General features: G+C 35.4%; 1 protein-coding gene across 2 annotated transcripts in view; it reads left to right on the top strand.

Annotated features, from left to right (window-relative positions):
- Positions 1 to 1,011: 1,011 nt before the first annotated feature.
- The window catches only part of LOC104627904 (TBC1 domain family member 5-like), a 65,558-nt gene continuing 52,558 nt past the window's right edge, over positions 1,012 to 14,011 (top strand). Inside the window, exon 1 of one of the 2 annotated variants that reach the window (XM_010296306.1) lies at positions 1,012 to 1,141. In XM_010296306.1, coding sequence (XP_010294608.1) covers positions 1,042 to 1,141 — 100 coding nt within the window. In that variant the 5' untranslated portion in view covers positions 1,012 to 1,041. The remainder of the gene's footprint in view (positions 1,142 to 14,011) is intronic. The other variant, XM_010296307.1, reaches the window with a different exon arrangement.

Raw genomic sequence — 14,011 nt, 5'->3', positions numbered from 1 at the left:
GTTTGGCTGGCATAGTTCTTCTGTGTCGCAAGTTAATAAATTGCTGTATAGTGACCAAAACACAGTCTTGACAAATGTACTCTTGTGCTGTTAATGCACTGGAAAGGTCATTTTTCCTTCTTATTGCTCTGACCATAACACCATCTGCTTTTCACCCTTTTATTGGCATCCTCTTACTTGTTACAGCCTTGTCGGCTTCCGACACTCCTCCTGTGAACTTCTAACATTGTTATCACGTAAGTGAACAAGAACTATGTGAATGCCATTCAGCAGCCTGTGATGATGAACCCGCATCACTTAGTTCCTGGGGTTTCGGTTTTGTGCTTTCTCCCCTATTGCCCTTCTCTTTTGGAAGAACTGCTGTGTAAATATTCCCTAGCTAGCTACTTATGGGTTCTTCAAATGCTTCCTTAACACCATCTTTCTAGAAAGTTAATATAAGTCTTGATAAAACCAAAATCAGCCATCATACCAGTCAATATTATCTCATTCTCTCTTTTTGTATGTTTGCATCCCTCTCACTGTTACTTTATACTTGACCTATCACTTTTGAAAAAGAAATGGGTAAAAGGAAGTTTTTCTGGGAAAAGAGGTCCTGGGTCCACAAGAGTGATGATGATGAGTCTCACCTCAGCTTTGCTCTATAATCTGCATAATCCCCAAGGACTAGTCTAGTATCAGTTCTCCCTGGAAGCAGACTGAAAGATGAGTTGGGGAAGCTAGAAGAAGGAAGGAAAGAGGCTCCTGCCCCACTCTAAAGTCTGTTGAAACCACACTTGAACTTTTACTTGCAGTGTGATAGTTGGAGGTACTATAACAATTCTTTTGGACTCCAAATAATAAAACATTTGAATGGAAATGCAATTGTTCTGCTATTAGACACCTAATGGTGATGTTACGCCTGGAAAATAAGGAAAGGTTTTAAACATTTTTGCTATTGACTTGTGTGATTGAAAAATAGCTGAACACTGAAGTGTTTGTTTCTCGGTTTTTTTTTTCCTCCAGATAAATACCTTTTGGTTGGAATTTACCATTGCCAATATGTATCATTCTGTCTCGGAAACCAGTCACCCTTTGCAAACAGAGGAACAAGAAATAGGCATTGATCCCTTGCAGAGTTATTTGAACAAGCCAGGGGAAGGTGAGTTTTGTATTTCTGTACTTTTTTTACTTTATACCTAGAAATCTTATATAAGTGTGTCACAATAATTGTACCTGTCATAATTTGTTTAACTCTCTCAATGAAGTTGAACAGGGCAACTTAAAGAACATTTCACAGAGTATGTGTAGAACGCCCTGACACTAATGAAAACCACAAAAAGTCAACTTCCAATTACAGACAGAAATATTAGCCAAATGTTTAATGCTCTGTCACCTTTTTTTAATCATAAACCAAACACTGACTTCAGCATAAGAATATTGATATGCAGCATGGCTTTATGTTACTTTCTCAAGCATGGGCTCTTAACACTGCTTTGGCTTTAGGGATTTTTTTCAATTTTCCTTTTTTTTTAATTCTGCAATAAACTTCAGTGTGTTATTTTGAGTGACATTATGAAAATAAAAAGTCTGATTCTCCTTTTTTTTTGCTTGACTCAGCACCTATATCATTGTTTGAGGAAAAAAAAGAAAGTTGAGATAGAATGAACAGGCTCTAAAAGTAGAAATTAGTATGTAACCTACAGTAAATTAATTAAGTGCAGTATTTGGAAGGCTCTAATGAACAGTGAGAACAAACTGCTTGCATAATGCAATGCATGTCTGTGTTGCCTGTCTTTCCTACTTATTTGCTAGTAGTGACAGTATAGTTGGTTCGAAGAAAGTGATAAGCTTAACGAGAAAGCTCGTCCTTGTCATGAAAACATTCCTCAAGTACTCAGTTATATACAGTGGCACCTTAACTACCTGTAATTTTCCAGTCATTGAACACATGTACCAGGAGGGCAAAATAAAAAATTTATTTTAAATTACAGAGTTGAAACAACTTTGTCACATTTCCTAAGTCCCTTACCCAGATCAGGTACTCCATGTGAGTGTATCCGTCTATAAATCTTCTGTTTACTAGTGCTTATTAAAAAAGCTATGTCAAGTTATGCTTAGTTAGGTTTATTCCTTCAGTTTATAAGAAGCTGATGTTTTGCTTTAAAATATATTGGTAAAACGTCATTGTCCCTTTGAGCTAATTTTTTTTTTTTTCATTGTTTTCTTCATTGGTTTATAAAGCTTTTTCAATGTTAGAAAATGAGACTGAAGATCTAGGGCAAAGTATTTTAAAACACGACGATTAAATCAAATAGCTCTTCTAGGTCAGTGTTCCTCCTCTGTTAAATATGACATCTTAACGATATGGAGCCATTTTAGTTTGATAAACTAAATGCATTTTTGTACATATTTTTAGAAGCTTGAAAATAATCTTTCGCAATAACCTAAAATAAAAACCATTTTCCAAATGAAATACCGCTTGCTTCTAGTCTACCCCAATCAAGAAAAAGATAAGCATTTTCTTCTGATTTTTATCCTTAAAAAAATAACTGGTAATTCTCTCAACTCTGTTTCAAGAAAAAACAAGATTTTTACCCTGTTAAAAAAACACTGTAGATTAATTTTACCCTTTATTGTGCCCAGAAGCGATTAGTTACCTTGACTGAAAAGGTTTCTCATTTTTATCCCAACCTTAACATTTCTATGACATACAAAGTTATTAGTATTGAATTAATGTTTAAAAGTGCCATTAATTCATTTACCCCAAATGTTCATTAACAATGTAAATGTATGCTGATGTTCTATGAGACAAGGAAGTGACTAATGACTCTTCGCACTAACAACACTTAAAATGAATAGAAACTTTAGATAGCTAATCTTGAAGTAATCAAGACCCTCATTCAGCTTGGCATCTCTGTATGCTCTAAAACAGCTGTCAACTGTTAAAAATATATACACAACACACACATATGCACATGCGAAGATAAAGATATGTAAATACATGGTTCCCCAAGTCATAAAGGTTACCAACTATGGTACATTTTTTATGTTCTATCTATGTAAATATTTTATATAAAGCACCCATTTCATCTTCATAGTTTTTTTTTTTTACTGTGAAACACATACTGCATTTTAATTTGAAACTTTATATATCCAAAGTAAGTCCTTGAAGTTTTAATATTTCATTTTAAGTAAAGCATATGCTTAGACGGTTGATGCTTTGTCTGCATCAAAGTAGACAGTTGTTTCTGTCCATGCAGTCTGTCCATCACTGTCTTCACAAAAGTATTTCAAGACAAGATATTTCAACTTGGCCTCAAGTTTCAGGCATGATACAGAATCAACTTGGTGAAAACCTGTATCTTAAAGTCTTCGGTATCATGTATCATAGAAATATGGAGAAGAGGTGGTCCATCAGTCGGTGATGTTCTATACACATCTATGTGGATTATTAGGACATCTGAATCGTTTTTTGAAGCTGTGCTGAATGCTTAAAGTATTACCTTGGAGACAAAATGATAGAAGTCATCACTGAGGTGAGGTAATAAATAGAAAGCACATCACTGATAAGGATGCTGAAAATAATTATTTAATCATAGAGCTAGTCAGATTTGTTAATAGACATGAAGTATTATATTTTTAGTATGTGCAACTGATACCAAAACTTCATGGAGGACCAAAAGATGTCATGTCCAGCTGGAATTTTGAAATTCTCTCACAAGGCATTTTCATAAAATGAAAGAAATCTCAGAAATACATGGATTGCTGATGAGTATAGGTGGTTGGAAAACTGCATGCATAGGCTACTTTTCATTCATTTGCTGTCAGCTTGGAAGGTTATATTGGATGGGATTCCAGAAATATGGTGATTGAGTCTAGTAGTACTTAGTGCTTTTATTTTTTTAAAATCTCAGTGAAGGTATAGAGAGAGTGTGTGGCTTATTTGGGACAGGGTTGTTAGCAATGGAGGGCAGACATACAATTCAAAGTATTATTTAGATTTTGGAGAAGCAGCCTGAGAAGAATAAGACATGGTTCACTGGGAACAGCTGTGAGTATTAATGTTGCAAATACTAGGCAGGAGACAATTACCTAGCTGAACAAATAAAAGTGAAGCATTACAGATGAGGTAAGTGTCATTTGAAGAAAGATCTGGCTGTTCATAGAACTCCAAATTTTGTGTAACTGAGGAACTTTGAATCTTGAGTTATGATGAGTTATGAGAACATGCTCGTTTGCAAGTTTAAAAAATTCAGGATAGGCTGTTAACTAATTGACAGTCAAGATCTTTTTTCTAACCCTTTAAAATATTCCAAAAAAATAGATAAGAGTATTTCAGTCTTTTTCTGATGGTTGATTTGGCTTGTGTTATTTTTCCTTGTGTCTGGTTTTTTTTTTTTTTTTTCAAGATAGAAAAATGTGCGTTGCATATATGTACTCACATACGCTTTTTTAAATAGCATTTTTAATAGCTGGTAAGAAATTTGTGGCAGGGATTCTCACTTTTGCAGTCGGATACTTCGAGTGGAAGTTTCTTTTCTTTTAAGACATTTTAATTTTGGATTGTATCTTTTGGATCTCTCTGTATTTTAATTTACATGCATTTATGTATATGTGCGTTATTATATTTGCTTTTGACTATAGTAAGTTGATGGTATCTTGCTACATTTGTGTTCTAAGAAACTTCATGATACTGTTCATTTTATTCTAACAATATTTTTGAATGATTCTCCCTGAAATAGGGATCTTTATCAGAGAAACTGATGAATCTTATCTTTTTTTGTGTCCAACAGAGACTTTATAAATACTGAATATATGAAGATAAATTTCAGAAACTTTGGTTTTCTACCTTCTCCCTCTGTATTGCATCTGACAAAGTATTTTGTTCATTTCCAAATGCTTGAGGTTTATATTACATTGAAACGGTATAACTAGGTTGACTGTTTCTGAGCTGCTGTGAATTTTTACTCAAAGTTGTAGCATTCACCACATTCTGACACAAGTTTTGAAGAGCATAGTAGGTAGTATTCCCATTTCATTGATATAATGAGAAAGTCGATCCTCTAAGGACAGACTGGAACAATGCATTTAATACTCTTCAATTTAATTTGCTCAATATCACAATTAATACAATTAAGGTCACTTGAAATGAAACTATTAACGAATTGGGTAATTTACTTTAACAATGTCAGTGTGTTCTCACAATTACATTTGCTTTAATTAGTGTACAAGCTATTATTTAATAGCATACTTCACATAGAAAAATGTAATGTGTTCTTTGTTCTTCATAGAAGATGAGGGGAAGCCTTTAATGGGTCTGAGTGTTTTGGATTTGGAGATTGGGGGGTGATATTTCATGTCTAAAGGTTGTAGTTGGTGGTGAGGAGAGAGAAGGCTGATATAGCTGGAAGGACAAAGGTGATTCCTGCAGTGTGCAACTGAAATTAGTCCAGTTGAGATAGATAAGTTGCCCACCTCATACTTACCATTGCATCCCTCCTGATTCTCAAGGCTGCCATGAAAAAATGAGACATGGTAAAAGAACATTAGTATTTGCATTTTGAACATATTCTGTGTGTTTCCATTGCTCATCTTTGGAGTATTTTGCTGTTCTGGTGTTAACCTTATCACTCTGACGACTAGGAAGTATTACCATGTAGAGGTATAGCTTATGTGGAGTTTGAGATACCTGGTTTATATCAGTGTTATGTGGAAAACGTAGAAAACAGAGGGGAATGAATTAATACAGCAAATGCCACCTTCTCTGGACCTAACAGGACCCATGTGCTATCCAATAATTTCCCCAAATCTTAATTGTAATTCACATGGGATTGTTTTGGTCTTGGGTGCATCCTTTCACATTCGTTCCAGGGTTAAGTGAATTTTTACTGTCAGAAAATTGCATTATCTCCTAATCAGTCAGTAGCTATTCAGTGTTATGAGTTGGGGGTTTTTGCCCTTACAACCTCCTTCAGTCAGGGAGATGATGCTAATGCAGATTGCCCTGTCTCTTGTCTTTAGAGATCATTTTCGTGGTTACATTTAAAAGAAACAACTACAGACAGAGATCTAGACCCCTCTGTGTGAGAAGTACATACCTAGGTAAAAGTGATTGAGAATGCAAATACAGCGAGTACTTGAAGCCTAACTACTTTCTTATTAAATATTTTTTGATAGTGAATTGTATGACATCATGTGTGTCATGTAATGTGCGTTCTTTCATCTTCTCTCCAGGGAGGGACGTGTACATGAAGTACAGCATTGTGTTTTTAAAAGCCCTTTTAAATATGCACGCTACTTTGTGTTTTCATTAAAAAGACAAGATTGGAGTAGAGAGCCTCTTCGCATTGTATTGGAACAGAAGCAGCTGAGGGTTGTGATCGTTCTTAACGCTTTCGGGATTTCATGCTATGGTTTGCACCAGGCCCTGAGAATGCCCTGTGTCCTTCATCGGCGAGTTTTACCCTTCAGGCAGAAAGCGTCCGTGTGCCCCACCAGCACAGTTGTTGCTAGTTGGTCCTCGTTCAAAACCCTTGTGCTTCTCCTCCTGGGCTCAGCTTGTCCATCAAAGGCACAGGTATGCTCGAGGAGAAAGAGCTGTCTTCGCTCTGGTTCGCTTCGTATTGGATGAATAAAAGCAAGAATGGTTTTTACATCTTCAAACACCATATGCTAACATAACAAGCATTTTAATATTCATCTATTAATAATAACTAGCGTTTAGCTTGCTTTTAATTGAGCAGCAACAGGATTGTTGTGACAAAGGCTATTGGAGCAACACAGTCTGTCTTGAGCTAACTCAGCCTGTCACTAGCTCCTTCCCTACAGCTCTTCATTTTCTCTTCTCTGTGCTGTATTAGAAATACATTGTTATTAAGAGATCAGTTAACGGCGGAACTGTGCATGTATAAAAATACATATACTTAATATAAAGTTAGTTGAAAATTGCCAGCACGCAGTACATTTTTTTCCTTTTAAAGACTGTACTGGCACGGGTGTTGACGTGCCCTTAGAAATTTGCCAGTTTCTGAGCCCTTTGAGTTCAATGCCTTGCTGCAAATTCATATTTAGGAACTTCAGGAGTATTTTAAATTACTTTTAGCTGTGGGAGCGAATGTGAGTAGCCGACAGAGTTTTGTGGGTTACCAGCTTCCAGAGCTGGATTTTCTTCTCTGGAATTGGTAGCTCCAGGTTTTTTGGTGGCGCATGAGTTGCATATTACATTAATGTCAGCTTGGAGGTTATACTGTGGCATGGGTAACTGGCACAAACATCATGTAGGGGAATTGCCTTCAGTAGTTGATAAAGCAAATATTAGAGATGACCTTTTGGACAGCAATGTCTGTTGATCTAAAAGAAACCTAAAACGTTAATTTTGAAAGTTCTACTCTAGATCAGTGTATGAAAATAAGAGCATTCTCACTAATGACATTGGCACACTACCTCGGTTCATTCATCTCAGCAGGGAGTTTCCAGTTCTTACCAGATACAGCCCTGCCCGAACACTGGCATAAATCACTTGTCAGCCTCATGTCATTCTTCTAGTAACTCCTTGTGACCTTACTTTGGGAAAAGCTGATTTCAGCATTTCTTTTTCTTTTCCTAGCTTTTCCTAAATCCAGGTTAAAGCTCAACTAGTTGGCTCGCATCTCATTTCCTAGTATACCTGTAGTGTAATACATGTGGTATAAAATGAAATTATGCAAGTTGAATAAAAAAGATTTTTTAAAGTAAATTTTACATGCTTAGAGGAGTTTAAAATAGCAAGCAGAAATTTCCATTTTAACTATAGTAACCTACTGAACAACAAAATTAAACCAGAATAATCTTTTTTACTATGACCTCTGTAAATGTAATTAAAAGTATGTTAAAACTAGCTCATTATTAGAAGTTATACAGAAGCTAACGATGAGAATGGAATCATTCTTTGAATGTTTTACTCAGACTTGATACAAAAATATAACATGAAGGTTACTACCTGTAAACACCTCACATATTAAGTGTTTCCAGGCAAGGATCAAATTATGTTAAATGGCTGTATCTCCTACATATGGAAAAGGCAGATTCTCTTAATTAAAAAAAATTGAACTGTACAAGTTTGATTGTACTTGTGTATGTATAATAAAAGACTAGTAAATCAGAATTCTAGCTGAGGCCAGCATGATTGGTACAGGATAATAATTAAATGTTTGAGTTCACTTCTGTCCTGACGTACTAAAGATTGTAATTTACAAAGCAGGCTGTGAATTGCGTGCAGCTAGCTGATGTTACAGACCTCTGTATCTGAGATTAAATGTATGTTAAAACATTTTGAACGAGTTTAACTGCCACAGATTTGATTGTATTAGAAATTGACTGCTCTATATAACAGAAATATGTCAGCACAGACAGGATCTTTCATGTCTTTCATATATGTGGACATGTATAAAGATCTGCAATTTCTTATTTTAAAAAGGGAAGAGTTCAGCCTACTTTCACTTAAGTGCGAAGTGATGCTGCAAAGCTTCAATTTTAGGCTTCTGATTGACTAATAAGCCTTATTCTTTAGCTTCCTTGGCTATCCCTGTCCTTGTCCTCTTCGGGCGTGCAAAACTGAGAGGTGTGGAAGGGGAGCGGAATAAAGCACCATCGTACTTATTTTAAGTGGTAAGAAATTATCTGGTGAGATGCATCTTATTTATTGACAATCTGGCCTTTTAACAAAGAAAAATAGGCCTATGCTTAGGTTGCCACTGCTACAACCGAAACAGCTGATGCTTTAATGAACAACATACTGAGGGCCATCCAGGACATAAGGCAAATTAAGCAGGTTACAAACTGCATATCTTCTCTTTAGGTATAGGAGATCTCCCCAGCTCTGACAATTAGCTCCACCGATCAGGCAAGCAGACAGACAGAAACAGAAGGAGGCCATTTGTATCAATTTGAGGAACAGAACTAGTAATGAAGTAAAATATCCGTACCAGGTATTTTCACCTCCGCTTTGGAACAGATATTTCTAACTGCTGGTTTCAGCTTCGCAATAGCAAATAAGTAAATAAATGTGTGCTGCTTAACAAAAGCTTATTTTCGGTTGTTTACAAATCGAGAGCAAAGGAATAATAATACTTCTAACCTAGAGGGTTGTTTAAAAAGGAGGAAACATTTTCTGGACATACAAGCAAATATGAATCTTGGTAACCTGACAGCTTTGTTTAAACGTTGAATTTGAGTTTCCTTTCATGAAAATCTTTTCAAAGTATAGCAATTCAGCTGTGAAAACCTGAATACGTTAATGATGACAAAGAACCTCTGGAATGAGCCAACGTTTGTTTTTGTTCTTTTACATCGTTTCCTGATGAATTGCACACACAAAAGTGTTGCAGGTTATTTTAATTTTCTTTTCTTACTTTAATAATAAATGTCTCCACTGTTTACCTTTTTAGTTAAGGTACCTTATTATTACTAATCAGCTTTAATTATTTCTAGCAAAATGGCTGTGAAAGATGTCTCTTTGATGTCAAAGAAGTCAGGGACCCGATCCTGGTCCTGTTAAATTTAATGGCTAGGTTCCAATAGACTGCAAAGGTAACAAGCCTGAGTGCCCTTTATTGTCTGAGGGAAGCAGTAATTTAGCCCAAGGTGCTGGATTGCGGTTAGTTACTTGGAGTTCCTCAGTTTTGGTAGTGTTCAGATTTCAAGCATTTGGTGTCAGGATTTGGCCACGCAGAGGCAGAGTGCATATAAGTGACTTTTTAAATATCTCTAAACAAAACTGAGTGCTGAAATGGGGGAGTGGGAGAAGGGTGCACGGCCTTTCTGCTTTTGTCTGTCTTTCCCCACAGTCAACAAAATAGCAAACTAACCCATTGTCTAAATACTCAGTAAGGAACATCCCATTTCAAATGCATGTGATGTGTGTGAGCTTATGCTTAAATCTTGTTTTGTGTAAGTGAACTATTGCTGGGTTTTGTTTCTAAATATTTTAAGCTTGAGATTTATATGGATGTACATATACATGCACACTCTATGACAAGATTGAACACTCTGTCAGATCTAGAGTATCTTTTAGTTATTCATAAGTATCCCTGTTCAGCTTTTTCATCATGTCAGATGTTTAGATCACTGCATCGGTAACCATGTGACTATGATGTTTCAACGGCAGTACAAATGACACAAAAGGATATACCAAATTAGATTTATTTTCACTATTTGTGACAATCACACAAGCTTATGATGCAGTTTGTGCTCCATGGCTTGATCTGTTTAAAAAGGGAAGCGGAACTTGGGATGTTTGCTTTGCATCTATGTGCTTACTTTATCCTATTAGAAGATGTCATATACCAAAGAAGCTACAAAATTAATTCTCATAATTGCCATAGGAAAAATAACTAGACCATATGTTCTCATGCAAGAAGAAATTTGAAGCAGGTGAAAAGATATTCCTAGTTCATAAAAAAAGTCTATTAACAGGACAGCAAACTGGACGCAGATCATCAAGGTCCAGGACACTGCCTCAGTGACAATGCCATCCTTCAGCTCTTGCTTTCTTTCAGCCAATTTTTGTGAGGCAGGTAGCCAATTCACTAAAAAAAGAGTAAATTTGGTACATGTCAGAGCACACACACAAACTTTTCATGTTTTATACAAACTTAAAATAATAAGCACTTGTCAGCTTTGGAATTTTTTGTAATGGAAATGAAAAATATTTTAGAAGACGCAGCTCTTTGTCACCTTTTCAGTATTATGAGCAATCAGATAAGCTTAAAATGTTTTGAATATGTTAAACTATTCCCTAAACTTTGGTAAATGGTCGCTCAGAACAGATGTATATGGGTGTTACTATTAAAACATGATTTGGCCACATGTTTAAGGAATGCTACTCCAGCTTAATGAAATAGTGATCAAAGTTGATTTGTTTGTGGTTGTTTATTTCACTATTTTGTATCTCAGCATTGCCAGCTCCTGTCCTAAAAAGAGGGAAAATACTAAAACTTCTTAAGAGATTTTTTTTTTAAAGTAAGCACTACACACTGCTTTTACTGTTTCACTTTTTTATTAGGCACTGGGGGCATTACCTGGCTTGACATATTGCTCAGTGTACTTTGCAAACCAGTGAATACAGTGGTACCTTCATGTTTACCCTGCAGCTACTGTAGAGGTAAACAGAATACCTGTCTCTGATATTTCATAGAAAGTAGGTGGGAAGGTTAAAAATGAAATTTAATGTAAGTAAACTATAATGGCCACTTAAAAAAAACAACCATCCAAACAAAAAAAAATGCTTTAATTTTCTTCTCTTAAATATCTTAATTCTGTACAAACAGCTGGCAGTTAAATGCTTCTGCTTGGATACGAGTGATAAACAATAATGCATAAACTTCGGGATAGGGTGACTGCACTCAAATTTTTGAAGAAAGCCCATTCAGTTTAGTGCAACTGGGACCATGTAACCAAAATATTAGCAAGTAGCCTGTATGATAAATTTATCCACTAAAATTTTGATATCCCATTACAAATTATTATTCTTGATCTTCCTTAGAAGTTAAAAGGCACAAGCTTCATCCAGATAAAGCTTTTATGGTGGTGATAATTCTTTTCTTCTGAGAAATCGGATTTGTAATGAAATCAATGATTTAACCTTAGGAAAAACATACTGTATAGTGTTTCAGTACTAAGTGCAATTGAAGGGATAGAGTTCTCATGTAATACATGTGAAAATATGTTTTCAATGATGTGAAAAAGTTTGAGTTTCATTGTAGTGGGATACATTTTCTCTATGTTAGTTGTAATATTTGTTGGTTTTGTTTACTTTTTATTTGAACTATTTAAAGGGTGGAGCAATGGAACATAAATCTGTCTATTAGTGGGCATTTCTACTTTGCACAGAGATGAATTCTCATGAAATTTGATTTGCTGACTGGTGGGCAGAACAGATGTTATCTTAATGGAAGAGAGAAGCATCTTGAGCCACAGAGCCACCTCCAAACTTCTGTGGCCCAATACTGGTTCATTCTTTATTGAAGTATGAAAGAAAATACTCCTTTGCAAAAGTGTACAGAGCTCCATTCTGAATTACCACAGCTAGGTGTCTACAACATTATCGGCTACACTAAGATTGAGATTTTACTGCCAGAAAAAGTGCAACATTAATTGTTGCTATTCTAAAAACAAAACAAAACAAAAAAACAAAACCAAAATACGCTGGCAAATTAATTGGTGTCTTTTGCTTATTTGAATTTGAAAGGAAGGAGTCATGTAAATCAGAGCTTATACTGTGGAAGACTGTAGCTCTCTTTTGGGGTTCCTGTGGCTATAACCAGTGAAAACTTCTGTTTCAAAAATTTGGGAATTAAAATTGACATTTTTCTGCAGGATTAAATTTAATGTATTTTATAAATTTGGTGAACACATCACAATTTTAGTTGTGGCATTTGCATGAAGTAAAGTTACACCCTTGTAACTGTGCTGTTAGAATACCTATTTGTCCAAGTAGAGAATATTATTTTTTTAAGAAGTTGGGTTGTAACATACTCATATCAGAAGCAAATTTCTGATTTGGAGACATATGATATAAACCCTGTATTAAATGTTCCTTGGCTTTTTAAAAAATAGCATGTAAAGCCTATATTTGCTATATGAAGTCTATATATGCTATATAAAGTATATAAATGGTCTGTGGCTCTTTTTCATATATTTAATTTTTCCAGGAAAAAAAGATTCTTGTTATAAAAACTGCTATACATGAAAACCACAGATTTAATCCTGGGCCCGAAAAATCTGCTGCAGATTTTTCATCTTGGAATTAATATGATATTTATGATACTACAAGTCCTCTAAATATTGCAGGTTTAGGAAGATACTTTCAGGTTTTCTGCAATTTCAAAGACACTTACTCATATTTGTCCTATTCAGTTTGAGATTCCTGTGGAAAAATGAGCCTGCATTTGCTATCTGGCATTTGCATTATTTGGCTAAATACAGTTTTCTTTCTTGCATTTTATTCTGTTCCTTGCTAAAGCCGAATCTCAGAGCAGCAACTTTGAAACTTTTGAACATACTTAAGTGGGATTTTTTTGATTAATACATAAAGATGAACTTAAATGTGAACATTGTATTAACTATGACAATCTCTTAATTCAAATACGGAAGTCAGATGCTTCTGATTTTTGTGAAGCTGAAATCAGTTGTCAATTGATAGTTACTTTTGGTATACATAACAAAATGATAATAAATGCATTAAAACAATGCTGAATCTTAAGATAGGAAGTGGTGACATCTGAAAACCATGTAGTAAATTATGTTACAGTGGTAATCTTCTGTTAGCCTAGCATAAGAGGCCACTTACACTGTAGATCCTGCAGTGTGGGTGCTTACTATAAAGATACCAAGTCTTTGCTGCAAGAGAATAAAAGTAACCAGTTACTTTGTTGTTTCGATTCCTTCATGCTGTAATTGCATGAGGAAAAAAGGCATTGTTACTGAGAAATTCTATTAATCGGATCTTTTTCAGGTAATTTAAACCTCTAAAGATTACTGGAGGCGTTGGAAGACTGGTATGGGTCTTTGTGAAAGGAGCAGAATTGTACAAGTACCGTGTTCAGCTGCCTCCCAGTCCCCTTTCTGCTTGCCACCGAGATAGCAATTGATGGCTCAATCCAAGCCACCACAAAGAAGTTTGTACCCCTTGTAATTACTCCCCTGCTTAGGTCTGTTCTTTGACCATCAAGTGATTTTCTGTTTATAAATTGACCCCATTTTGCATCAAAGATGCAGTTCTGGGACTTTAACTTACTTTAGTAGTTCTTATTTACCAGTTGCTCCTAAGTCTGGATCTGGTTTCAGTTTTCATGAAGTTAAAGCAAAGCATAATTTGAGGGCTTTGGATTGGGTCTGTTTTTTTTCTTTTACAAACCGTATGTCAGTGCTCCAGCGGCCTGTCTTGTGGCTGGTTAAAACAAAACAGAAAAACCTATAAAAGGTCCCACTCTGAGACATAAGTACTAATTTCAGGCAAAAATTCTTTTCATTTAGTGTTTATGAATTGCAC

Source organism: Phaethon lepturus, unplaced genomic scaffold (genome assembly GCF_000687285.1).
Source record: "Phaethon lepturus isolate BGI_N335 unplaced genomic scaffold, ASM68728v1 scaffold16201, whole genome shotgun sequence".
Lineage (NCBI taxonomy): Eukaryota > Metazoa > Chordata > Aves > Phaethontiformes > Phaethontidae > Phaethon > Phaethon lepturus.
Note: the sequence above shows the minus strand (reverse complement) of the source record. Positions and strands in the feature narration are given on the sequence as shown.